This window comes from Agelaius tricolor, unplaced genomic scaffold, assembly GCF_023055355.1.
Source record: "Agelaius tricolor isolate 1412-34295 unplaced genomic scaffold, bAgeTri1.0.p SCAF_19, whole genome shotgun sequence".
Classification (NCBI taxonomy): Eukaryota; Metazoa; Chordata; class Aves; order Passeriformes; family Icteridae; genus Agelaius; species Agelaius tricolor.
Window position 1 is genome coordinate 3,929,034 of NW_027269279.1, and position 25,736 is coordinate 3,954,769.

At 40.5% G+C, this 25,736-nt stretch overlaps 1 protein-coding gene across 2 annotated transcripts in view; it reads right to left on the reverse strand.

Annotated features, from left to right (window-relative positions):
• SDK1 (sidekick cell adhesion molecule 1) overlaps positions 1-25,736 on the reverse strand; it is a 388,755-nt gene that overhangs the window by 207,045 nt on the left and 155,974 nt on the right. For both annotated transcript variants that reach the window (XM_071443929.1, XM_071443928.1), the window contains exon 5: positions 492-625. In XM_071443929.1, the coding sequence (XP_071300030.1) occupies positions 492-625 (134 nt within the window). The remainder of the gene's footprint in view (positions 1-491; positions 626-25,736) is intronic.

Consider the following 25,736-nt stretch of genomic DNA (forward strand, 5'->3'; position numbering starts at 1 on the left):
GTGGTGTTAATACAACCCATGTAATGTAAAATAATAAGTAATAACAATGAAATGCGTGTTCCCTGGGACTCTGTGATAACTCCAGGTAAAAATAATGCCATAAACTGGGAATAGATTCATAAATAAATTTGCACTCAGAAGGATGACTTGTTTACTTAGGCACAATGGAAAACAACACATTATAAACACCTGCATTAAAAAGAAATTATAACCACAACTTCACAATAAACAGTGAGGGATATCATCATGTACCTGCCTTACACAAAGCAAGCCACCAGACAAAGGGCTCTGAGGGTGATTTGTGGAGGGCATCTCCTCTCTTAGGCCCCTCTCTTGCACAAGGAGTTCAGTGTGCTCCAAACCAAGCAGGAAACACTGACCTCCTTTAAAGGCCCAATCCTTTATGAGCAAGGCTCTTTGTATTCATCAGCCTTTGTGAGTCCTGCCTGAGCCCCAGTGTGCCACACATGCCCCACAGTTTGGGTACTCACGTGTCACACTGAGATGAATGAAGGGACTGGTCTTGTTCTCCCCGTTCTTCTCGTTGACTGCCTGGACATAGTAACCTCCTGCATCCATCAGTGACACCCCCAGGATCACCAGCTGGTTCTCCAGAGTGATGGCTCTGGTTAGGGAAGAGAAAGATCACACTGAAACCAGAGAAATCTTATCCACATAACACCTCAGACCTGACAGCCTAATATGAAATTCACTGGTTACACAAATCAAGATGTTGCAGAATGAAAACCAGCCCCACTTCAAACACACAGGAAATAAAGAGCTCAGGTGCCTCTAGGCCTTTTCTCTATTTAGATCATGTAAGATGCTTATGGTGACACACATAAACAGCTTCAATGTGTGAAACAGGGGCAGTTTAAATGGCAGTAGGAAGTTATGCAAGATTCAACAAATGACACTGGTGACTGCCAGGCTGCATCTTTGTGGAGTCACAACAATCCTGGCAATCATCAGGATGCTGCAAAGCCAGATTTATTGAAAATCTTCTCAAGAAGTGAAAGGCAGCCTATTAAAGAGTGACACTCAAGCAATAACACACAGTTCACTGAAATAAGAAAGTAAAAATCAAAGACAGCAGAACCTCCAAAGGTAAACTTTCTGCACTTATGGCATCACTGGTTATCCCCTCACCACAGACCAGACTATGGGCTGTCACAGAGATGATCTGTGTGGAGAGGGAGGCCTTTCCTTTCATCCACAGCAGGTAGGACAGCACTCCTCCTGAAGGAGTCAATAAATGCCATTGTCTAAAACAAGTCTGTTCTTAGAGCTGCTGCATAACAAAGGTTTCTGTGGACTCCTTCACAGGCAGCTTTACACACTTGGCTACTTCACTTTTCACATGGATTAGATGGCCTTTTCTTGACTATAAAGGATTAACCTAAAGGAAACACGTAAATATTCAAGGGTTTGAGGAACAGGACACAGGAAGCTCAAAAACCAGACAGATAAAAGAAAATGTAAAGTTGCAGGGAAAGCCTGTGGAGCCAGGAGCTCATCTACTGCAGCCTGGGACAGGCACAGGCTTGGAAATCAGAGTGTAAGGCAGGGAGGAAGAAACTCCCTTCACTTCTAATACTTGATGAGAAGCCATGCTGAGTTCAGCTGTGCTATTAGATACAGCACTGAGCATGAGGTGAAACAACTTAGAAAATTATTATACTGGAAGAAACAAATTCACACATCAATAAGCTCAAAAAGAATGAGCACTGAGTCAAAGCATTTGTGCACCAATCAGTCAATAATAAACACCCCTGCATTCCATCCTCCTGTTTTGCCATGGGGTGGTTACCCTTAGTAATAAACAGCTATTTTGCTCTGAAAAAAACCCCAAGTAACAGTGGAAATCACACATTGCTAGTGCAGCAACCTGGTTTTTATGCATAGGGAGAGCATTAGAAATTACAGAGAGAACATGGCTGTGTTCAAAGCCAGGCACTTAATTCATAACACTCCAATTTCCTGATGTGGATCCAAAGAAACCTGAACTTTTTTAAAGCTATCATGGAATCAGAGAACTATCTAGGTTGGAAAAGATCTTTAAGATCATGGAGTCCAGCCCTGCCAAGGCCACCACTGAACCACGTCCCAAGTGCCACATCCACACAGCTTTTAAATCCCACCAGGGATGGGGACCCCACCACTGCCCTGGACAGCTGTGCCAGGGCTTGAGAATACTTTTTGTGAAGAAATTTTCCTTTATTTCCAACCTAAATCTCTCCTGGTGCAAATTTAGGCTGTTTCTTCTTGTCCTGTCAGGGAGATGCAGAGCAAGAAGAGTCCCCTGAGCCTCCTTTTCTCCAGGCTGAGCCCCCTCAGCTGCTGCTTAGGCTTCTGCTCCAGACAATAATTACAAAACACCGCTGAAAAATGAAGCTAAATGTTCAGCTCTGAAATCAGTCATCACACATCACCTAAAGATCCTGTTTGTAACATCTTCCTTGGTAACTTTTATTGTAAAAACTACTAAAAAAACAATCACAGTACTTTTTTTTAAATTCAATGACACGGTACTAGTTTAATTGATTTAGAAAATTAATCAAAGAAACTGTGATAGATTTACAGAGTGAGGATATAAAATACAATTAATAGGACATTTGATAGAGCAAATAAAGATAAAATTCCAGTGCAGTGCTAATAATTGAATATTACAAGACAATTACACTCACACTCATTTCTACTTTAATTCTAAAGAAAGCAGCATTAAAAGATTCTTTGGAAATACTGAAATACATTTCAGGCTGCTTTGATTCCAGGTAAAACTGCACCCAAAATTTTAGAGGTGATCCTGTAATGCTGTTGAGATGGACACCGTTACTATCTGCATTAAATTGGCTGAGAATTTTGACACTTAACCCATTAAGCTCATTATATAATAATCAAGAGAAAAGGAAATGAAGATGTATTTATGAAGGAAATTGTTTAGAATTAAGTGGGCCTTTTTCATTTTCATACAAAAATTTTAACGGGAGTGTGAGCAAAATGTAACATTTGTGAGTGAAAAGTAAGTAATCTACATAAGCATAAAAGTTTGATATTAATTTGTATAGGAAAAAAGAGAAGATAATGCAACTGCTGAAGGCAGCTCTTAGGGGTCATCAATTACATGGTCAAAGTCAAATTAAAACTCCACAAATGAGTTATTGATATCTTAATAGTTCTGTGAAAAATGGAATGTCCTGAGTTCATTAAGTGAAGGCAGGTACAGAGCCAGGAGCCTCCCGAGCTGCAGTCTGGGAGTTTTATTTACATCACACATGAGCCCTGTGCATCAGGAAAATCAATTAGTCACATTTTAAGGACTCATTAATTCCAATGTTTCTAAACCACCCAAAGCTCCAGGCCCCAGCCCTTACCAGGGCTGCAGCCACTTTCTGCACAACAGCTGCACAGAGCATCCAAAAATTGGCTTAGCATGTTTTTCTTGGGTTTATTGTTTGTTTTCATTGTCTGATATAACTTTTAAATTCTGACAGCACCACTGTGATGTTCCAAGGAAAATCTGATTCCTGGGTGCTCAGTTTAGCAGCACATTTGATGAAGATGACTGCAGCAGATGGAGTGGACCTGTCAGTAATTCATACCCAGCGCAGAACTCATGAAAAATATAAATATTGCTTTTTTAAAGCAGTATCAAACTTAACTCTATCTACCATTTTTGAGACAGGAGCAAGCAGCAAGCAAACTAAGCAGACTGATCCTCTGGGATTTCTTAAGCTAGGAAAGGAGCATTTTAAAGCACACTTTTTAACAGAAGAGTTTTTAGGATTTCTCTGGAGCCCAGCAGGAGCCTGCAGGGAACACAGCAGGCAGGGCTGGCAGTGGGAGGTGGTTGGGGTGGTGGATCCAAGGTTGTCATGTCCAAAAACATCTCAGTGGCACCTTCACCACAGGAGCTGGAGGCTGAACCAGGCTGATCTCAAAGCAAAGGCAAGGGGGCCTTTGAGATGACAAACTGTGTGTAGGGAATGCTGTTTAACCAAAAGTTATGGACTGAGGGGATGGGAAGAGGCAGCAGTGATGGACACAAATCATTGTACAGTCCATTACTCCAAACACCAGGACACAGAGCAGCACCTTCTGAGGTTTCCTCACTCCCACTCTCTGCAGTCAGAGCTGAGCCTGTGGATACCTGGTCTAAAGTAAAGCATCCTGCCCCTGGCACAGGGAATTGATCATCTTTATGGTCCCTTCCAAACCAAACCATTCTATGACTCTGGGCACTCGGGAATTTTTAATTGCACCTTTTCAAGTTGTCCAAATACTATAAACTCTGCTGCAAATAATCTCTAAGCTTGATCTAAAGCTTATGGGAATTCTTTTGTTAAGATCAAGGGGACATGAATGAGACTTTTACAAGTAAAGATAATTTTTCAAAGGGGATGCCATTCTTATGGCCTTTAAGAGAAAGGTTTTGGAGTTAATGCTGCAAATGAGCCCTTCAGTATCCCAAATAGGTGGATTTAGATTAATTATGTTTTTTATGGGAAAATACCAAAATCTACCCTACAAGTGGATAATTCCCCAAAGTTAGATATTTGTTATGTTATTAGTCTAGCAGATTACACAAAAAGTAGATAATGCTGGGTTATAAAAACATAAAATGAAAATCAGAGTAACCTGATTAGGCTCTCTCTCAGAAGGCACCATCTGCTTCTGAGCCAGCGTGCAATATTTTAGTACAAAGACCTTCATAAAGCCTCTTTTCCAATATTACCTCCAGCTAACACGATTATTAATCCCTCTATACCAGATATTTTTTACCAGAGAGTCTCTGTTCTCCTTTCAAAAACTTCTGTCCACACTGCACAGCAAGGCCCAGTCTCCCCATGCCCCAGACTCCAAGGAATACCAGTGATGCAGCCAGGAAAGGGAGAGATTATGGAGTAATAACAAAATAATTACTGCAAGACTGCCCCCATGGGTTTCCCCTCTTGGAAGAGCAGGGATCTGCTGTAGTTGTACTCACAGCTGTTCCAGGGGATCTCAGTGCATGCACAGCTTAACCCATCCAGCACTTCACCACCCTCACGGCTCCTGGTGCTGAGAGGGAATTATTAATCAAAATTATTTAAATATACATCTCTCCCAAACAGCCTGTGTTTCTCAGGACTCAATCACAGAGAAAAATATTTGTGTTTGTGCTACAGAGCAGCATCTCCACAGGGATGGAGCACCAAGAGCTGTGACTGCATGGCAGCTTCCTAGGATATTATTCAGGTTCCATGTACATTGTTACTGCAAATCAGCCATCTATTAATAAAAATTTTATACTTCCACAGACACTGGATATTAAGTAAAACTGCACTGAATTCAGAATCAGGGCAGTTCATCTGTTGCTTTTCTAGCTATGTCAGGGCACAACACGTGTTTCTGGGAAGTGACTGGGATTTCTACTCATGGAAACATCCAGAGGTTGCACAAGAATAACCAAGACAGTCCTAATGACCACGCAGAGGCCAAACACTACCCTGAAATGAAGGACAATCAGCTATTGATGGGTTTAGCAATGTATTCCCATGAGGAATGGAGATAAACAGCAGAGTTTCCACATTTTAGAATTGATTTCCCTGTTCTCTGGTTTTGGGGCTTGCAGGGTCTTGGTTTAACAAGGCTGCAGACAGCACTCCCTGTGCTTCATGAACACCTCACACTAAATCTGGTCTGTGTAAAGCAGCTGGAAGGCTGGAAAGGAACTTGATGGAAAACTGCACTTGACAAATCATCAGTGATCCATGACCTGACTGGAAAGTGAGAGCAGGTACAAACCCACAGGGTCTGTCTTTGGCCTGGCTTAATATTTTCATTGGTGTTTGTTGACTGAATATAGATTTCACTTACTAAATCTGCTGATAAAGTCCCAAAGACTCTGAAAGACAGAATCAGAATTACAAATGCAGGAGATCTGCTCAAGCCTCTCCACTGACTGAGAGGTTTGCAGTTCAGTGAACAAGCTCAGAACCTTGTACTCGAGAAAGAATAAGTGACTGAGCAACAGGCAAACCTCACAAGGGGCTGTGCAAACAGCAGTATCACCGGGAAATCTAAGAAATAACCCTGTTTCTCACCCAGCACGGCCTCCACTCAGCCCTGGCTGTTAGATTTAAATGTGGGTAATTCAGGAAGAATTCAAACAGCACCAAAACACTATCACAACAATCCACTCCCCTTGTCTCCCATCCATCTGACCCAAAGAATCATCCAGAGAATGTGATGTGCAGGACAAAACAAAACCAAAACAAAACCAAAAAAAACCCCACAAAACCAAAAGAAAAAAACAAAACCAAAAGAAAAAAACCCCAAAACAAAAAAACCCTTAATTCATCATAATCATCTTCATATATGTACAAGACTGGTACAAGAAAGTGTCGCAGATTTAAGCAGAATCACCAAATATTGAGCCTTGTTATACAAATCTTAGCAGCTCACCCTCAGAAAGCTTGTTTTTGGTCTTTGGAGATAGAAGCTCCCAGAAAAGATGCTCAGATGAATTATCCCAAATGTATATTTTTAAATCATGCCCATATGAAGCAATTACTTGCCTAGAGATTAAAAACCCCACAAAACCAAACCCAAGATAATCACTATATAATTGATCATGAGAGAGATGCTTACAGGGAAAGACAATGCTGCCAATGCAGAGGCAAAGAATTACAGCAACAAACTCAGGAATAATTCCTAAGTGCACTATTTATGTTTAAACAGTTTTTTTTTCCTCCCCAGGTTTTCAGCAGCTTCAATTCTTACTTAATGCAGCTTAATTATTATCACACAACTTTGCTCCTTGGGTTTTTTTTTGTTTTGCTTGCTTTTTTCTTTTAATTATTATTACATTTTAAGCAGCAAGAGTTAGTGCAGCTGATATAAAGACTTGAATGTGCTTAAATCCCAGCTCCTGGGTGTTATCTTGCTGAACCACACCGAGGTGTGGCTGGATGTGCTATGCCAGCAGCACTCCTCAGGATAATAGAAAAAAAACAGACTTTCAAGACAAAATAGAAGACATCTCGGTCAATAACAGAAAGCAAAGACCCAGAATAAAATAAGACCATTTTCTCCAGCCTCCTCTTCTTATAAAACTCTTACAGCATTCAAGATATTTATAAGCAGGGTGTCTATTTTTCTTCCCTCTCCATTTTATGGTATAATCAACACTTTGAACTCCACTTGTGCCATCACCAGCTGTTGCCATGGACATTGCTGGCAACCACAGGCAGAAAGAATAGTGGAAAGGTTTTTTCTTAATACAAATGGGTTATTTAAACAAAACATTGCAGTTAAAAAGTACCATAGGTTGTTGATTTACACAGCTGGCTGACTTCGCTGACAGCAAGCACAAAGACTATTTGTAATAATTTGGGATTTTATAGTTCAATTTTCAGAGACAGACATGAATATTGCTTCACTTTATGATAGTTCTCCTGAATTGATTATTTAAGGTGCTGTGGGTTTTTTTTTAAACACTGATTTGTTCCCCTTTCCTTCACTGGGGAAGGAAAACTTGTGTTATTAAATTATATCTTCATTTCTGATAAAACATGTCAGCATAATGGTATGTGCTCTAGTGCTTTGTGGTGTAGAGTGGAAGGGTTTCCTGTTGAATATTGTATATTCATACCATTACTTCACTGAGACACATTTGTTTCTAGTCAGAGTACACAAGCCATGGCTGTGAACTGCACTAACGATAAAACAAATTAGCAGCAGCGTGGCCCAGTCACAGGGCAATGCCCTGAAGGGATAATTGATCATGCAACAATGACAAAGGAAACTTCCACCTCTTAACAGCATATTTAACACATATATTTAGATGTGCCACAACTGTGTCTACTTAAATGCTCCCAACTTTCCTTTATTAATGTTCCTGACTCTGCCCCAGCATCATTCCTGCCTTTTTAATTCCTGATTTCACACATATCTCATTCAGAACCATCTCTATTTTCACACAGGTGTAGCTGAGAATAAGATTTGGCACAGCTGGGTTTGAGAACATGTAGTCTTATGGACTCAGAAATCTGTATCACAGCACCTGAAATAGCCACACCATTTGGAAATAAAATATCAAATCTTGGGCTGGTCAATGTATTTGCTCTGTTTTCTCAGATGAAAAACTCCTTCAGCAGCAAAATACATGCACATGAGTATATTTAAAACCGATTTCCAGAGTACACAAAGCAGGGACAGCAATCCTCTCTCTGGAACCAGCAGACCTCATGGCAGCTGATTTTCTTCACTGAAGATGAAACCCACAGGTGGAAGACCTCAAGAGGCCAGTACCTGCAGTGGCCACTTCTTATTGTATGAACCAAAGGCTTTGGTTTCCTTTTAATGCCAGAAAAATATAACTCCAGCTTAAACCCAGCAAAATAAATATCCAGGTGTCCCACACTTGCTCTACAAGAAAGAGGAACAGCACCAACCTGGCCACTCAGTGCCTTCAGGTGATAATAAACACTCCAAGGGATAGGAAAAGCTGTACAAGACAGAACTTGTAGGAGGCAATCTTGTACCTCAGGACTAACAGCCTGGTAGCCCCTTAGTTTTTAGATCTATTACCCTTCCTTTTAATGGCACCAAATCTTTAAACAAAGAGAAAGGATATGGTAAAAAGTGGCCACTGACCCAAGCATCAACCTCTGCTGCTGCCAGAGAGCAGCAGCACTACAGCAATTTATTTAGACAAGTTTTACTATGAAAGATAATTAAAGATTTAGAGGCACAGATCAATAGAACAGCAAACACTATCTATGTACAGCACTGCAGTTTGCCAAGACCAGCATTTGTGTTACTGCTGCAGATCCATCATACAGGACTATTACAGTGCCTCAGGTTTGCTGTCTACATCAAAACAGGGATTTTGTGGGGTCATTTCTACTCACACACCATTAGGACACACACTACTGCTGTGCAGCAGAAATTGAGCACAGGCCCTGGAGCCAGGTAAATCTAGGTTGGGTTATGAAGCCTTGGGTGAGTTATTCAGCCTTTCAGTCTCTAGGTTTTGCCAAGAGAGAAAAAGGACAGCACATGTATATGTTTCTTTTTAGGTAGAAAAAATATATCTGGAGGCTTAAATAGTTAACACCTGTGGCACTCAAAAGATGCAGAAGATTATGCAAGTGCTAAATCTTAATACTTTTTACCTCCCCTTGCATTTCAGTTTGACTGTCAAGATTACAAATTCATGCAAAGCAATGATGTTCAACTCCTTCAACATCTCCTCAGCTCAACACACCAGGCAGGTGAGCACTGCTTTCCAAACACCAGCATTCCATGGAATTGCACAATTTCCTTTGGAAGAACCCCATTGTACTTGGTACAGATGCACTCAGTAACAAACACACAGACTCCCCCAAATCCTGGTTATTACTGACAGTGGTTCAGAAGCAGAAACTTCAAGCCAGTCAATCACAGGCCTACTTTTTTAATATCCATACTGTAAACATTTCCAAGCACTTCAAGTTAGCAACAATAAAACATAAAAACCACTGGTTTAAAGAGAAGAAATAAGCAGAAATTGAAAAGGAAGCAGCAACTCTTTATTTCTATCACAAATAGACCATGCAGTGACCTAAAGTCAAAGCCAGGTTGGATTCATTCAACTAAATGTTGAACAAACAGATCAGGCCAACCACTGGAAACTATGGAATGAAAAGAAAACTGTAATGTCAGAGCAGCATTTTCTGTTGTGGTTTCTGCCCAAACATGATTTCCTGTCAATAGTGTGTCAAACAGCACAGTAAGCTACTGGAAACTATTGTTCTATCAATAGCACTTTATCTTTTAAGGTACATAATAGTCTAAAAATACAAATGGATAATTTTTCAGAAATAAAAGGAGGAATACTCCTTTCCAATTAATGAGCCAAACACACACAAAGCTGTTGTGTAGCAAAGCTATAGAATTCTAAAAGGTGGAAAGCAAAGTTATAAGAAGATTTATGTAAGAAACTGAAAACTATACCTGCTCCTAAGCATGTGATGATCCCAGTTCCAGGCAAAGCAGCACTATCTGCAGTAAGATCTGTGACACCTCAGTGTAAACACCAGAATATTTTAAAATAAAGTGTCCCAATGTGGCAGCAGCTTTCTGGCCACAGAGAGCAAGGCACAACTCCCCCAGGCACTGTGCTAGGGAAGGCTGTGAGATCAGAGAAAATAATGAGAAACAATTCATATCCTAACTTGCTGCACCTGTTGTTGTGAACACTTGGAATGTGTTCTGGATATGTATTTACCAAAGGGTGGTTTTTGATTGGCCAATGGTGATGGTGTTTGGATTCAAGGACCAATTGAGTGCACCTGTATCGTGACTGTGTGTAAGGGTGATGGGTTTCTTAATAAGTATAGTATAATGAAGTGATTGATCAGCCTTCTGAGAAGCATGGAGAAAATGCTAATTATTACCTGGCTGGGGGCCTGCAGAAACATCCTAGAATAGAGGCTTTAGACATTCCAAAGTAAAGCTCTTTTTTTGGGATCCTTTTGTATGTCCTGTTTGAAACCCTGTTGTAGCCCTTGTCTCCAACTCATCACGAACACTTCAGAGGCCAGCTCAAGTGTAAATGACACACAATCAAGTGACCATACAGATTTTTATGCTTTCAGCATAGGTGGTGTTGCCAAATCTGGGCACACAGGCACTCTTTCAACTCCGCTGATTTTTAAATTACTTGAAATCAAGACACAGGTGTTTTTGTATGACTTACTGCATATTTGACTTCTGAGTCTAATGACACAAATTTCCTTGCCCTAGAGCAATGAAATACATTCAGGACTTCTGGCTGTAAAGCTTAAGGAAGTCAGAAGGCCAAAGCTCCTGCAGTAAATCTGGCCAGTCCTCTAGTGGAATGACAGCAACTTCTACTTTAGAAATAGTCCCAGAGGTAAAATAAAAAGTGAAGAACTTCAACTCCCTCCCAATACTGAAGCTTTAAGCATCACACTTTCCCTCTAATGAAGGACAACCCTGCCTTGTTTGCATCTGCTGCATGATCCATAAACATTGTGCCCATCGAGCAGGCCAGGGAAGCCCTGAGGTGTCAGGAGCCACAGCATGGTTTCCTGGATTTTATGGCTACAAGAGGCTTTGCAGAGCATTTTTATTCTCAGCACTGAAGAAACACTCGGCTGAGTTCTGTGGCAGAGCAACTCACAAATCCTGGGGAAGAGGCATCTGTGATGCCAGCCCAGCTCGTATTCCAGGGCTGGGAACACAGTGCTCCACACCCTGCTGGTGCAAGTAATTCCACTTAAGAGCTGGACCAGAACAGAAAACCTCTGATGCCCCCAAAGTCTCTGCTGCAATCTGTCTCCCTGTATTTATCTCTGTACTTGCAGACGTTCCTGCTGCAGAGGTTTTAGGGATTTGCTCCTGCAACGCAGCAAAATGCTGCTCCCTGCAATTCCCCTCATCTGGAGGAGAGCTTCTATTACCCAGTTAATGGCCAGTAGACACAACAGTTCCATCACCTTCAGTTACTGACTCTTTTTATCCACTTTGCCCTGTAATGAGGATCTCTGCTTGCTCACATTTACGCCGCGGCAGCATCAGCTCTCCCCTAATCCTGCCACACATAAAAATGGAAAGATAGATGCAGGAAAACATTAAAATGCCCTTATCACTTGGCTGCAGGGGTATAAACTTAAAATAGGAGATTGTTTTTTTCTGTTGGAAACAAACAAATAAATACATTTACTTAATTTTCTTCTTAAATAATCCTTATGAGCATTGCAAGGAGCCTTTGATTATTACTGGATAGATAAACACTGGAACATTCCATTCTATCTTACCCAGGTTAGATAGAAACAAATCCAATTCCTTCCTGTACATGTTTTTCCCAGGTGCATTAACACGCTCTTTACATTCAAGAACCAACTTTTATTACAAGCTGAGTGTGTAGGGAACAGGGAGATAGGGAAAGAAAACAGAATGAACAGAATGCTAATGAGAAAGAAAAATACAGCCTCAACAGCCAATTCCTTTAATTAGACAGACGTCTATGTTTTTAACTTCCAAGTTTTTAATCCTGTTGTTACTGAACTTGAAAGATGGAAAATAGAAACAATGCTCAAATAAACCCTGCAGGCTACCTTGCTAAAGGAAATGGGAAAATTAACCTCTTATCTCCTAAGATGAAAAATAAGTGTTTTATAAGAGCCAGGTCCATGAGGCCAATAATAACAATACACAAGCCTCAGAATGAAGTCCTGAAAGCAGAGGTAACAAAGAGGGGATAAGGAACAAGTCTTACAGGATGGAGAGATAAATGTCTTGTTTTCTCCCATACATTCTTCACCCAGTAATTAAGAGATTAAATACATATTTGGTTATACTGCAGCTCTTACTCAATCATGCAAAACAATCAGAAAAATAACCATATGCAACAAGTCCTGCTAAATTAATAATAATGAAACAGAAAGCCACTTGCAGGTTTGAGGTACTTAAGTCTCATTTCTTGATAAGGATCTTCATGCAAAGGGCCCAAACAAGTTCACAGAGTTTCCTTGTTTCAAGGTAGTAAAAGCACATTGTTCAAGTGGTTAATATTCAACCCAGAAATGAAGTCAAACAGGTACCCAGGGATTGTAACTTCAAGCTAAAATTCAGGATTACATTCCACAGACATGCAGGCTCACAGTTCCTCAATCCAGGCAAACCTACACTTCAGCTCTGCAAAGTCAGAGAGACTGCAGGGAAAAAGGAGCCATGGCACAGCTCGTGTCTAATTGAGTGCTTGTGTATGAGAATGAGCAGGAGAGAGGGCACACATCCCACAGAAACACACAGACACATCTCAGGAGAGGTGTCAGGGCTGCCTCTTGACTGATCCTCTGTCAACTCAAGCACTGAAGTTCCTCCTTCAGCTCATTCAATAGCCAAGGTTTTTGATGTCAAGACTTTAAATTCTGTTCCCCGGTGCCACAAGTGAGCCAGGAGTGTCTACACAAGGCTAGAGTTTATATTCTGTTTTAGTTTTTATTCTGGCATGTTATCATGCCAGAATTGAGCTTTAAGACCTCACAATACTGTTCTACAGATAATTCCAGCCTGCTCAGTTTAGATGACTTCACCCAAAAGGTCACAAATGGAACGTGTTCCTTTTCCTCCCTCTTTCTTTACTCTTCAATGCAGAGTGGCAGCTGAAGAGGAATATTTGAGACGAGAACACAAGTCACCTTCTCAAGAGCAGAGGCAGCACCAACACCACTGCACTGTTTTCCCTCCTAAGGCAGCAGAGGGACTGTCTCACTTTAAAGCATCTCCTCACTCCAACAGCAATGGAGACAGAAAGGAAAAAAAATTCTTCACCAAAATCCAGCACTTTTGTAAGGAAATTTTCTTCCTACATTTCTATTGTCACTCAGGAGCTGCATCTCTGATGCCTCAAGGATTTATGCAAATACTCTTTGTTGGTAATCTCTATAGCAAGAACAACATTAATAGAAAGCATTTGCCTAGAGAACACAATTCTCCTTTTCCACAGAAAGCAGCTGGAGGTTTATGAGAGTTACTGAGCCCCCTGAAATGCTCTTCTTCCACCCATCAGCCTTTCCTGCTGCACACCCTTCCAGCCTGGGACACAGCAGTGACTCTGTGCATGCACATCCCAGCCCTGGGACAAACTGCCAGAGCTCCCATTCCTGGGAGCCACACCAGAACGTACAGGGTGATGTTAAATGAACCTGTGAAGATGGATGAGGACCCCCAAAACTCTGCATTTCCAAGCTGTATTGCTCTGGGTTCTCTGCTTGCTTTTTCTACCTTTGCTGGGGTCAGAATTGATGATCCATAACCAAAATCCATGTTGATGTGACTTTTTTTGTGCCTGGGTGCAGGTTCAAACTTCTGATTCCAGGGTATAAATTCTGCATACATATATTGACTACACCTCTATAAATGCCATGTCTATATAAGTGATATACAGAATATAGAAAAAGTCTGTAATATGCTACAGATTATACTTTTGGAATATATCTACAGATCCTCTATATTCTACAGGACATATCTATAGATATTCTATCTATAATAGGAAATCTGTTACATATTCTCTATCTACAGGCAACTTTCTGTTGGAAGGCCTGTGTTGCAGAGTCTAAGCCATTGTTAATTAAAAAAGACACCACTCAAATTACATTTTACTCTAGTCCTTCATTTGTGTCTTCACACTGCCTGCATTTCATTCTTCAGTCAGTTGCTTCAAGAACTCCAGGGAGAAAAATAATGTGTTGCTGTGAGGATATGCCTGTGCTCCTCTTTAAGCTTTAAAGTTGGCTTCCAACAGTCAAAGAAATAGCAGGAAAGGGGAAGGTTAAAAACTTTGCTTTTCATCTCTGCCAAAACAGTAAAAGAAAAATGAGATTGCTGAATAGCTGACTGACTGCAGAATCAACACAGCAGTGATCTGCCTATAAGCTGCAAAGGGCAAACCCAAGGCATCTGCTTAAAAGCTTATGCCAACTGTGGGATAAAAAGTAAGGAAGCCACAATAAAACATAATTATTACAGGGGCTATAATTATGGCATTATTCTTTGGTGTATTCAATGTTGTGCACATTAAACCTTGTACACTGTGAATATTTAATGATTATATGCTTACTCAGAGCGCTTTCATGTCCTTAAAATACAGGTATTTTTCATGTATTAAGAAAAAATTACACATAATTTTTTTCCTAAGGGTCTGCTGTTGAAAGAGATGGACAATATTCTGTGAGTCTTCTGCAAATTTAAATCTCAAAGCTTTGGAACCTGTGTGTTTACAGTCACTGCATGCCAATTTTCAGTAGTTTTTGGAACAATACTCCACCGTCTTGACCTCAAGAAAACAAAATGTAACCTGTGAGTGGTCAGCTGCAGCTGCTCTGTCTTGTCAGCTGTAAGAACTTCCCATCAAAAGTAGCAGCAGGTCTCTAAGGAGTCTGAAAAACTTTGGATACATGCAAACATTCTTCATAGAAACAAGCCAAAGATGTATTTCTGCACTCAGGAGCAGCAGGAAGGAAGATTCACCAAGTGCCAACAGAGCAGAAAGCTCAGGAGTTTCTACTGAACTGCCTCTCTGTAAACCATGCACCCAGGAACCATGAAAAGAATTCAGGTTTTAGTATGTAATACAGTATAACAGGGCCAGACATACAATTTCCCATATTTTATAAGGATATAAGTGAAAAATTACCAGATTTTTTTTGGCATGCATTGAGGCTTTAGTACAGTAAATACTGGCAATGGCTTTATGATATTTTACATATTCCACCCTTACCTGAATGAAGAGCACAACTTGATGTGTCTGGGTTTTTATATTGAAAAAGACTGACTTTTTAAACAGCTTATTGATTTTTTGGGGGGTCAGCATTCTGGGCTGTTGTAAGATTGCCAATAGCTGTGCTTAAAATGTGACTATTTCCAAACAGCCACCTTTTAATCACTGCAAATGAAAGCAGAAGAAACAGATTCCAGAAGTGCTGGTTGGCTCATCCTACCAGGATGGGAAACTTGCAAATCACCCAGCACAGAACTGCTGCTAACTCTTCTCAAAGTACAATTTCCCCATTTTCCACCCCTTTGCTGGTAACTTCTGGCAGACCAGACCTCCTCACAACTCACAAAGCAGGATTGAAAGCCCTGCTGAAATTAAGATGTGTGACATCTGCTGCTCTACTTGTACCTACCAACCACAGGGGGGTCCAGCACAACTCATTTCTGACACATATAAACATATATTTGCTGGTAAATGACCTTTCTTTTTTTGTTTTGTTTTGTTTAGGAGATTACAATTAGTTCTTTTGGTTGCTTATTACAGCATTTTTTTCCAGGAATGAGAGGTGAGCTGACTGACATTTAATTTCCATATTTCTTTTTTCCCCTTCCTAAAAACAGCCATGACATTTCTTGGTGTTTTGCATCCCAGGCTCACATCCTGCATTCGTTCCCCAGGATAACTGCCAACCATTCCAAAATCATTCCGTGGCTTCTCCAGGTAACCGAGATAAAGATCACCTGTCCAATTGATTAAGAAATATTTAAGCTGTGACATCAAGTAGGAGGGATGGTTATATATGTAATAAAGATGAAATATTGCTTGTTTTCAAAAGCACCGTGATGTTCTCATGTTTTTTATTATTACTTATTTCCAATTTATTACCTCAGCAACGCCGCATGCTCTATCATTCCAGCTAGCCAGGGAGCACTTCTGATCCCCAGGATATGGTTTGTGGCCTTGAAAGGATATTGAGTTAAAAAGAAAATTAATGTGAACTAAATTAAGCCCCTCAATGCATGCCTCACTTTTTAAAACTGAAGCTAAATCACAGAAGCACAGGCTCCCAGGTTGGAAGGGGACCTCAAGGGCGATGATGTTTGATAATGCTTCCCAAGCCTCCATGGCAATCCAGCCCTGAGCATTTGCTGCTTGCTCTGTGCTGCAGCTGCTCCCAGTTCTCCATCTGGAGGACTCCAGCCATCCAACACAAGTCCCAAGGTAAATCTCAGGCTCTGGGAGGAAGTAATTTAGATGCTTGCTAGAGCAGCTGATAAAAATAGGAGATTTCCTCATCCCGTGCTTTGTAAGACTCGTGATCAGGACAGAGGGAATGGAGAAGAGGAGGGGAGGAGAAAGAAGAGAAGAGGAGAAAGAAGAGAAGAGGAGAAAGAAGAGGTTTCCGTGTGTCCTGGGAAACCCAGCAGACCAGAACACGCCATGTCTGGAAGCCAGACCTTATCTTTCCCTGCTCCACAAAATGAGGAATGGAGAGACAGAAGTGAAGGCAGAGAGATATGAAGAGAGCTTCTGCTTGTTTTCATTGGTCATGGTCCAACACAATGGGATCCATGTAGGAATGTGCTCCTTAGCACTGCCTGGGTTGGCTTGACCATCAATTTCTTGTTCTCTAACTACAAAAAGCCAGCTGATGTCCTCCTTTAGAGTCATGCAAACCATTCAAACATTGACAGATGGAGTTCTGGGCAGAAAAGAACAGCAGCAGAGAAGCAACACAGCCCCCCAGAACAGCTGGGTATGTCACACACTGAATATTGATGCAAATTCCACACTCAGGTACTAACTAAATGCACATTAAGAGACCATTTACACAAGCCTAGTTGTTAGTAGTATTTCCCAAAGCAAGTTCCACGTGCTCTGGGGCCAGGAATAGGAATTCTTTTGTGTTAAGGAAAAGGATGTTGAACACCATCTTATTTGCAAAGTCTCTCCATTTCCCAGCCAGTTCTGGTGTCTGGGGTCACAGAAGTGGCATTTTTGTTTTGTTTATACAAAGCAATGAATGTTTTAACATTTTCTATCAGTAGTATTTGTAGTATCCAAGGTTGGCCTGTTCCATGGCCTTCTATCACTTGATATTTAAAGGCTTGTAGATAATTGTGGAATATTTTGCATATTACTTGGTGCTGTATGTACTGTTCATAAATATGTATTACCTGGCACAGTGTGTGTACCAGTCATAAAAGTTTAATGGATTTAAGAATTACCTTAAGAAGAACAAAAATTGTACTGGATATTTGTGCATTTATGAGCACATACACCCTACCCTTGTAAGTACATTTGCAAATGAAAAAGGAAATAGAATGGAAAAGGGATTTTTCTAATCACACCTTTGACAAAATAATGGCATCATTTTCTTTCCTACATTAGGAAACTGTAGAATATTTCACTTTCAATCATTTATCTTCACTGTTTGTTTCTGTAAAATCTTTCTCATACCTGAGCAAATTGCAAAATGTAATTTCAGAACCCTAAAAAATCTGCTAATTCAAGAAGGTAGAGCTCTAAAAATATCTCTGTTATCAGGGGTTTCCAGGAAGTAGATGTAAAAAGGGAGAACTAATTCTTAGATTATGCAGTGTGCTGATATGAAATCCATTCGTTTAAAAAAACAGAAAAACTATTTTTTTCCAACCAAGCCATAAATTTGATTTGTCTCTTTCCCTCTCAATTTTTAAACTAACAGCTCCAACTTGTTGCTTCCTCCCAGCCTCTTTCATGCCTCCAAGTCTAATGGAAAAGATCCATAGTCACCTCCAATATCCCTGCAGCCACCTCCAATATCCTGTTTGTCCCTCTGCAGCTCCAGCACCACTCAGAACTTCAAAGCATCAGGACAGACCGAACTGGGATCCTTGTTTTTCTAAAGAACTGACTCCATGAGATAAGAATATCTTCATTAGCTGCTCTCTTTATGGAGACAATGAATCAATTAAGGAATTCTGACTCCAGTGAATGAGAATGAACCCTTGAGATAACTCAGTTTGAAATGTGTAAAACTTCCAGGGCTTTAGATACTGCTGATATTGGAGCTGCTCTGAGACAGCTCTGGGTTTCCTCCCTCATGGCAGTTTGGTTTTATTGAACAGCACTGGGGCATGGCCATAGCAGGGGCTGCTCGCTTTGTCCTTCTGGAGCTTTCCCAAATGAAGGATTTGCTTGAGTATTGGGTTTTTTTAATTTCAATGAAATAGTTCATAGATTAGAAAAATTCAAATTATGCATGGTAAACATTGCATTCCACAGAAAGCATCTTGTGTGATTAGACCTTAGTTTTCATAAGTGGAAGGATTCCAATTCCCTTTCTGGTGTTTGCAATTGAGCTGCTGAGAAGATACTGCTCAGAGATCCTTACTGTGGGAAATAAATTTGAATAGTTCATTTTCTGGAAGGCCTTGAATAAGTAGCTTTCTTATGCATTCATTCTTTAAAATTACTCAGTTTATTACAGTCAGTGCCACTGTTTTATTGTTCCCCTTTTAAATTTATTTTTAGCACCAACAACCAAACAAAGCATTACAACTATAAACTCCCATGGGCTAGTTTGACTTGAAATTTAAAAATGCAGAGTTAGCAGGGGCAAATGGGGAGATATTTTTAAGTCACACACATAAATTAGGCAGAGGGAAAACAGGTTGCATTGGATAAGTTTAAATTTAGATCTGGTACTGCAGTTCTCAGTACTGTTTTGCAGTACATCCTAGCCTGAATAAATACAACAGTAAGATGAAGTTATTCGAAATCTCCAGGTAAATTAGCAGCTCCATCCACAGCTGATAATGTGCAACACTGCCCAAGTTATTCTACTTCATGGAAGTGAGGCCCCAGCTAGACAAAATTACCCTTTCACAAACTTTTTCTCCAGAAAGCCCCCTACAACTTCTATTAATTAAAAATACTGATTTCAGTTAAAGTCAAAGCACTTTTGCATGTCTCCTGAAACAATTCCTTCACCAATGCAGAAAGGGGCCATCACTGGGAATTTTACATGGGAAAGGAATTAATCTATAAAATATTACAGGGAAAACTTACCTAAGTGTGATATAAAAAATTATAGAAAACTTATTTTGGAACAATTATAGAGGGGGAAAATTCTCTCTCTCCTTTTTTTCCCCTTCTCTTAAGGAAAAGTGTTTGCTTCCTGAATTACGAATCTGAATTTAGCATCTGACAAAGTCATGATTACTCTCAAAATCACACTGATTCATTTTTTTACCACCTATTATGCATGTAAGCTGACAGCAATATGGATATGTATGCAGTCTATATATGACTGTATTAATTAATCTAATCCCTTGACAACTTGACAAAAAAAAAAAAAGAAATAAAAATGGAATGGTGAATTTACAAATGAGGATTTAAACAGAACTTTCAAATCAAGGAACTACAAATCAGAAATCCTGCGGAAGGCAGCCCACAAAGGCAAAGCCCCAAATCTGTAAGGACAGAGGCAAAGCCCACCCAGAGCCAGGCACTGAGATACAGTTATTAAAGGTGCTGAGAGCAATTCAATTTCCAGGCTGGGAGCAGAAATATCAGGCATGAGAGGGGATTTCTGCAGAGACTCGAGTAACTGCTCTGGCTTACAGATATTGATCAGAGCATGCAGATGAAAGGCAAACTCAGAGCTGGGCTTACAGACAAGCCAAAATATTATTGCTGTCACAAAATCAAGACATGTCCATTTCCCCCTTTTTAATTAGGCACTCCAGAAAGTGTGCAGTGTACAGCTCCTCCTAATTTCACCAATAACTGTGAGTAAATTCCCTCTTCAGTTTAAATGCAGGATTAAGCTGGTTGCTGAATCAGCTCACTCTGCCTCTGGAACTGCTCAGACTGCTACAAATTTAGGAACTACTTCTTAGAGATGCAGAGTTAGTCAGAATAAATCCTGTATCACAGCTCCCTCAGTTGCTAGGTCTTTCAGCTTTTGCTTTTAAAGGGACACAAGCAATGAACTGCAGTAAGTCAAGCATCCTGTGCTCTTCTAACATTTATTTTCTTTCTATTACAGTTGTTTGGAAAGCAACTGTGGCACAGCAATCTTGCCAGGAAGCCCCAAAAGCCCATCTGGATTCTGAAAAGCAGAAATTGCTGCTTGACTCTGGAGTTAACTGGTCAGACTCACCTCACCCTGGGAATACACATAAATATACTGTAATAGTGTATTATAGTGCATATAGTATGTGATATTTTATATATATATATATATATATTTATATATAGGATTTATATGGTATTTACTGTAGAGGGCAGGGCTGGGAAATTAGGGATAGAGGCATCATTTCCTCCATGTCCCACCCTGTTCCAGATGGAAAGAATTGAACATGTTCTGGCTTTCCTGGCATTTATAATACCATACATATATATAATTATGGAAGAATCAGGAACTTTCTGGTTGCTGCAGACAATTAATGCCCAAATACACAATGTATCTGCCACAAACAGCCTCCCTCAGCAGATTCAGGGCCGGGGCCATTTCATTAATCAGTGTTTGCCCGAGGCACCGCACACGAATTCCCTAAATTGCTGCCAGGGTTCCTCGATCATCCTTTGGCTTCAGAATGAGAATTTCTCCACAGGCACCACCCTGCTCAGCACAGCCATTCCCAGCCTGGAGATGTGCAGGACACACAGCCCTGGCAGCTGCTCTTAGGGGTGCAAATCACATCTCCCAAGTTGAGGTGTAAGAAGAGGACACAGACAATGAACGGTGAAGGAGAGAGGGCAGAGGAGTCCAAACCTGCTTGGAAACTGTCATTCCTTTAAGGCAGAATTTGACAAGAACTCTGAAAATGCTGTCAGGTAATTAAAGACAGATGCTACAATTCCTGACTTTAAAGGAAGTCAAGACCATTTAACACTTTGCACGATCAGAATATTAAACAAACACGATCAGAGAGGATTGTATCACACATGAGAAGTAAGGGGTTATGTTCTGCATCCTTACTGCAGCTCTATTAAAATCAAAAACTTTGTCCAGCCTAGAAAGGAATTTTCAAAGGTTTTAGACCTTTTGGTTTCAAAGTGTCTGCTTATCAAAGGTACAGTTTTGTGCACTATGAATGAACAAATCAGCTGCATAAAATTCAGATATTTCAAGCACATCTTAGATTCAGAGATGACACCCTTCTCATTTTTAATTTTCACTCAAAAAAACATTGATTTTTCTTCTTAAACACATCCCCACACTCTACAGACCCGGAATACTCAGACACAAGACTGCAGTGGCTGAAGTCTCCCAGCACTCACACCCAGATCCTGGGAAACCTCAGGTGAGGAACCTCTGCTTTCTGTTAAAATCACCTCTGACAGTTCCATATCATAATTGTCAATAAGTTATATGGCCATTTAATCAAGATTCCATTTCAGAAACTAGACCAGCTTCTGAAGATCTAAGTTCTTTAAAACAAAAAAGGTGATATTTAAATAAGCAATCCAGTATGAGTGGAAGACTGAGATGCCTTGAGGAAGAGTATCAGAAATTCTAATGGTCACTGCACAATTTCCAATTCCAACTAGTAGAACAAATCCACAAATAATTAGGTTAAAAAAAAAACCACCCCCAAAACCAAAAAAAACCATAAAAGAGGGGAAAACTTCCAGATGTTTAAGGCAAAACAATTTTTTCTCTACATATCAGACCAATGTGAGATGACTTTTGACACCAGCTCTGTCTACTTAAAAAGCCCCTTTTGTACCTAACCTGCAAAAACAGCTCTCACTGATGAGTTATGCCACTGGAATGTGGTATTTTGATGTGAGATAAAAAGTCACCCAATTTGAGAACATATTTAGGAAAATAGCATGAGCAGCACTGAAAAGCAGCTCACTTTGAAAGCTACTACAGTAAGGCAGCTTCATATGGAAAAAAATGTGCTTTTATTTATTTTTACACATCACCTCCCACAAGTGTTAAGACTGTTCACCTTCTGGCATATACTAAAAGCTCTTGCTGAGTTCACAGACATCAAAGACTTACTGGATTCCACCACATGGCTTAGCTCTTGCACAGAATTATTTTATAATAGTGGAGGAACACTACTAAGAAGTGACCATAGATTATAAATCTGAGAGATCTACTGAGGTGTTTTCAAATTTTTTAGTACTGTATAATATAATTCTAGAATATAAATAACAACAACAGCTTCTAGAGGTTGGCCTGAATGAAAAACTTTCAATACACTGGATTGTTATCAATCGCTGCACAGCACCTACAGAAGGAGTTGATGTTATCCCCACTTTTTGCCCCTTGGGACCATTTGAGCCAACAGCACAGACAAATCTGGCTCCAGCACCTGCCCACACCAGGGCAGGGATTTATCACAGGTTCTTTTTACACAGCTCCAGCCTGAGATGGACAACTTGGCAACCTCAACATCTGCACTTTTTCTATCCAAAATCCATTTCAGCGACGGGCGTCGAACCGCTCTGCAAGACAGATTGGATGTTTATTTCCTAAAATTGAATATACAGGGTAAGTTCAGGCAGAAGGACAGCAGAGGAAGGGAGGTGGGAAAGAACATCAATAATTTAGTGTTGTCTTTGTTAATTTAATAACTCACTGAGGTATTCTATTAAAGTGTCATGTACTAAAAGCACCTCTTCAGAAGGGATGCCAAATTCTCTTCAGTGTCAAGGAAGTTTAAGCCTCCAAAACAAACAGATACCTTCATCTAAGAGCATTTAGCTACTTTGTATTCCTGCCTGCTAATGTCTCATGTGAATTGTTTTTAGTGGTAAAATTTTGTCTATAATGTGCAAGCATTGCAGCACTTTGAAGTAATGAAACCCAATGGACCCTTCATCCTTATTCTGTTTATGTTATATAATTATAAACTCATTATTTTTATATAAAAAATGCTATTGTAATCTAGAAAAGGATGCTACAAGATACAGCAAATCAATCTGTCAACCTTGCAAACCAAACATAAATCTGTCAACCCCACGCTGATGACAATTGTTGTTTGGAATGGAAAAGAGATATGACTTATGATCATAAATAGCAAAACTCAAAAATTAAACTGAACATTAAACTGAGCTGTTTTCCTGCCTCTTTTTCATCTTGCTAGCAATAAAAACTCTGCTACCTGAGCCCTGCTGGCTTCCACCTGTGCAGCACCACTGTCTGCACTGTGCATGATCTCAGCACAGCCACTGAGCCACTCCTGGTCACTCCTCACATCCCAGTCCTGAGCATGGAACTCCTGTTTTAAAGCCCTGATTTACTGCCCTCCCTTACACTGGAATTAATATCTATCTTTAAAACCCCATTACTCTGCATGTACTCAAATTATTTTTTCAAAAGTGAATTATTTTCACTTATGTTTCCAGTGCTCCTTATAGTGGTGTCCTGTGGTGTTTTGGCCAAATCAGTCAACAAAACCCTGAGGACTGGGTTTAGTCTCTTCTTTCTCTCCTCCTGACAGTCACTATCAAGGGAACACCTCAGCATCACTGGGGTTCCTTATCAACTGTGCCAGAAGAATGACTGAGTCACCACCACCACAGCCATTCCTGTGGAAGTTCAGCACCAGGAAGAGAATCTCTGTGTGCTCTAGGTTTGTACTGCATTAAAAAAAAAAAGAAAAGGTAAAGAGCAGAATAAGCCCCCATGGCAGCACAACTGTCAGTGGTACAAGACCTACCAGCACAAGGAAATCTATTTTCAAAGCAGCTGGAATCCCACATGAGAAATCCTTACTCATTCATGCAAGAAAACATTTTTGTTGTAAACTTTCAGGAAACTGAAAGCTGCTTGTGAGGAAGGAATGGCTTGTCTAGGAACAAATTATATGTGCAAGATGACAACAGAGAAGTATGGAGCTGGAAGGGACATGTGCAGCATTGCTGCAATCAACACTGATTGCTAATTTTTTTTTGACACTAAGTTTTGTGAGACAAGACTGTATCCTGCTATAAGTATATTGTGCTTACTCCCTTGAGCCAAGACCATATTTTATCCAGCAATGGAGCTTCTCTGTTTAAACCTGCTGTCAAAGCACACTGAGAGACAAGTCTCAATAAGGAAAAGGATGCAGTTGACCAGTAAATTATTCCTCTATATTACTACTCTTTTTTATCTTAAAGCTTCTCTCTTGCAAGAACTCTAAGCAGTTTATTTTTACGATGTTTTATTTGTTCTGCAGAGTGCTGCTGCCGAGTGGTGTCTCCAGTTAATGCAGAGTAATCCTGTTATACAATACAAGCCTGTATTCTCCAGAGTTTCAAGGTAACAGCTTTTCTGTTCAGACTCCAGAAGATTGGATGTTTAGGATGTTTTCTCTGCTGCTCTTCACGCTTCCAGCTGCTCTGACAATGATGGTATTTACAGCTGGGGGAAAATGCTTAATAAAATTACAAGAATCTGCTAGAGGAGGATTCAGGCAGTGATGTGCCATCAGTTTGGTCTCTCTGACATGTTAGAGCCATTCTGAAGTAAGTCCTGGGTGAGGGCAAACTGCACATTTCCAGTCCCACCTGGCTTCCATGGCCAATCTTTATAGCGCACATCTCATTCTGGTTCTGCACAGCACATGACTGGACTGCAGGAAAGGACACGTGATCAGAAAGAATTCCCTGAGCTCTCACAGCTTAATTAATCCCATCTCCATTTTCACACCGTGTCCCCAGGTCCCTTTGACAGTAGCAGAGGTGAAAGCTGCACTTAGTGCAAACACACAGCAGCACTGCAATGGTAAGATCTGTGTTCTGCTGCCTGTGCCACGCAGAACTGTGCTCTGAGGACTGTGGAGTGAACAATTTGTAGTAAACAATGTGAGTGGGACATTCAATAAAAAATTCTTTAGAGTTTTTAACCGCAGACAAAGAGATCTCACACTGTGGTAAGGGCATAGGATGCACACAGAGGGCACTGCCTGCTAAAGGCTCTGCTTTAAACAGGTCCATCTAGCAGGGGGTCCAAGATTTGGAGGAAATATTAAAGCTATGGGGATGCAAGATAAAGCATTGCCTGCCTATAGGCAAAGCCAGCAGGTGGGAGAGACCTCAGGCACAGGAAAACATCCCCAGTCTTTCCCAGATATGTGTCTCAGTCACAAATATCATTTGTCAACAACTGTCCTCTTCCCATTGTCCCATTGACAACAAAAGGGTCCAGTGTATATTCCAGCCATTTTTAAGGTCAGTTTATGTTTTCTGTGTTCTCAGCACAGCTTAGCACTCCAGAAGATTTCTGAACAAGCCCAGGAGAACGCTGACTTCAGTAGTTTCAAATCTTAAAAAAGTGTAACTTAAATTGACTTCCCAGCTGACACTGTGGCACCTTCCAAAGGGTCTTTTTCTCTGAGCTTGTTTCTGCCTGTAATCAGCATCCTGGCAGAAATCTTATCACTGTCAATCAGGATGGAAATATTAACTGGGGAAAAACACGTCTATTTAGGCATCCTTGGTTTCATCAACTCTCTAGAGTTTAATTATG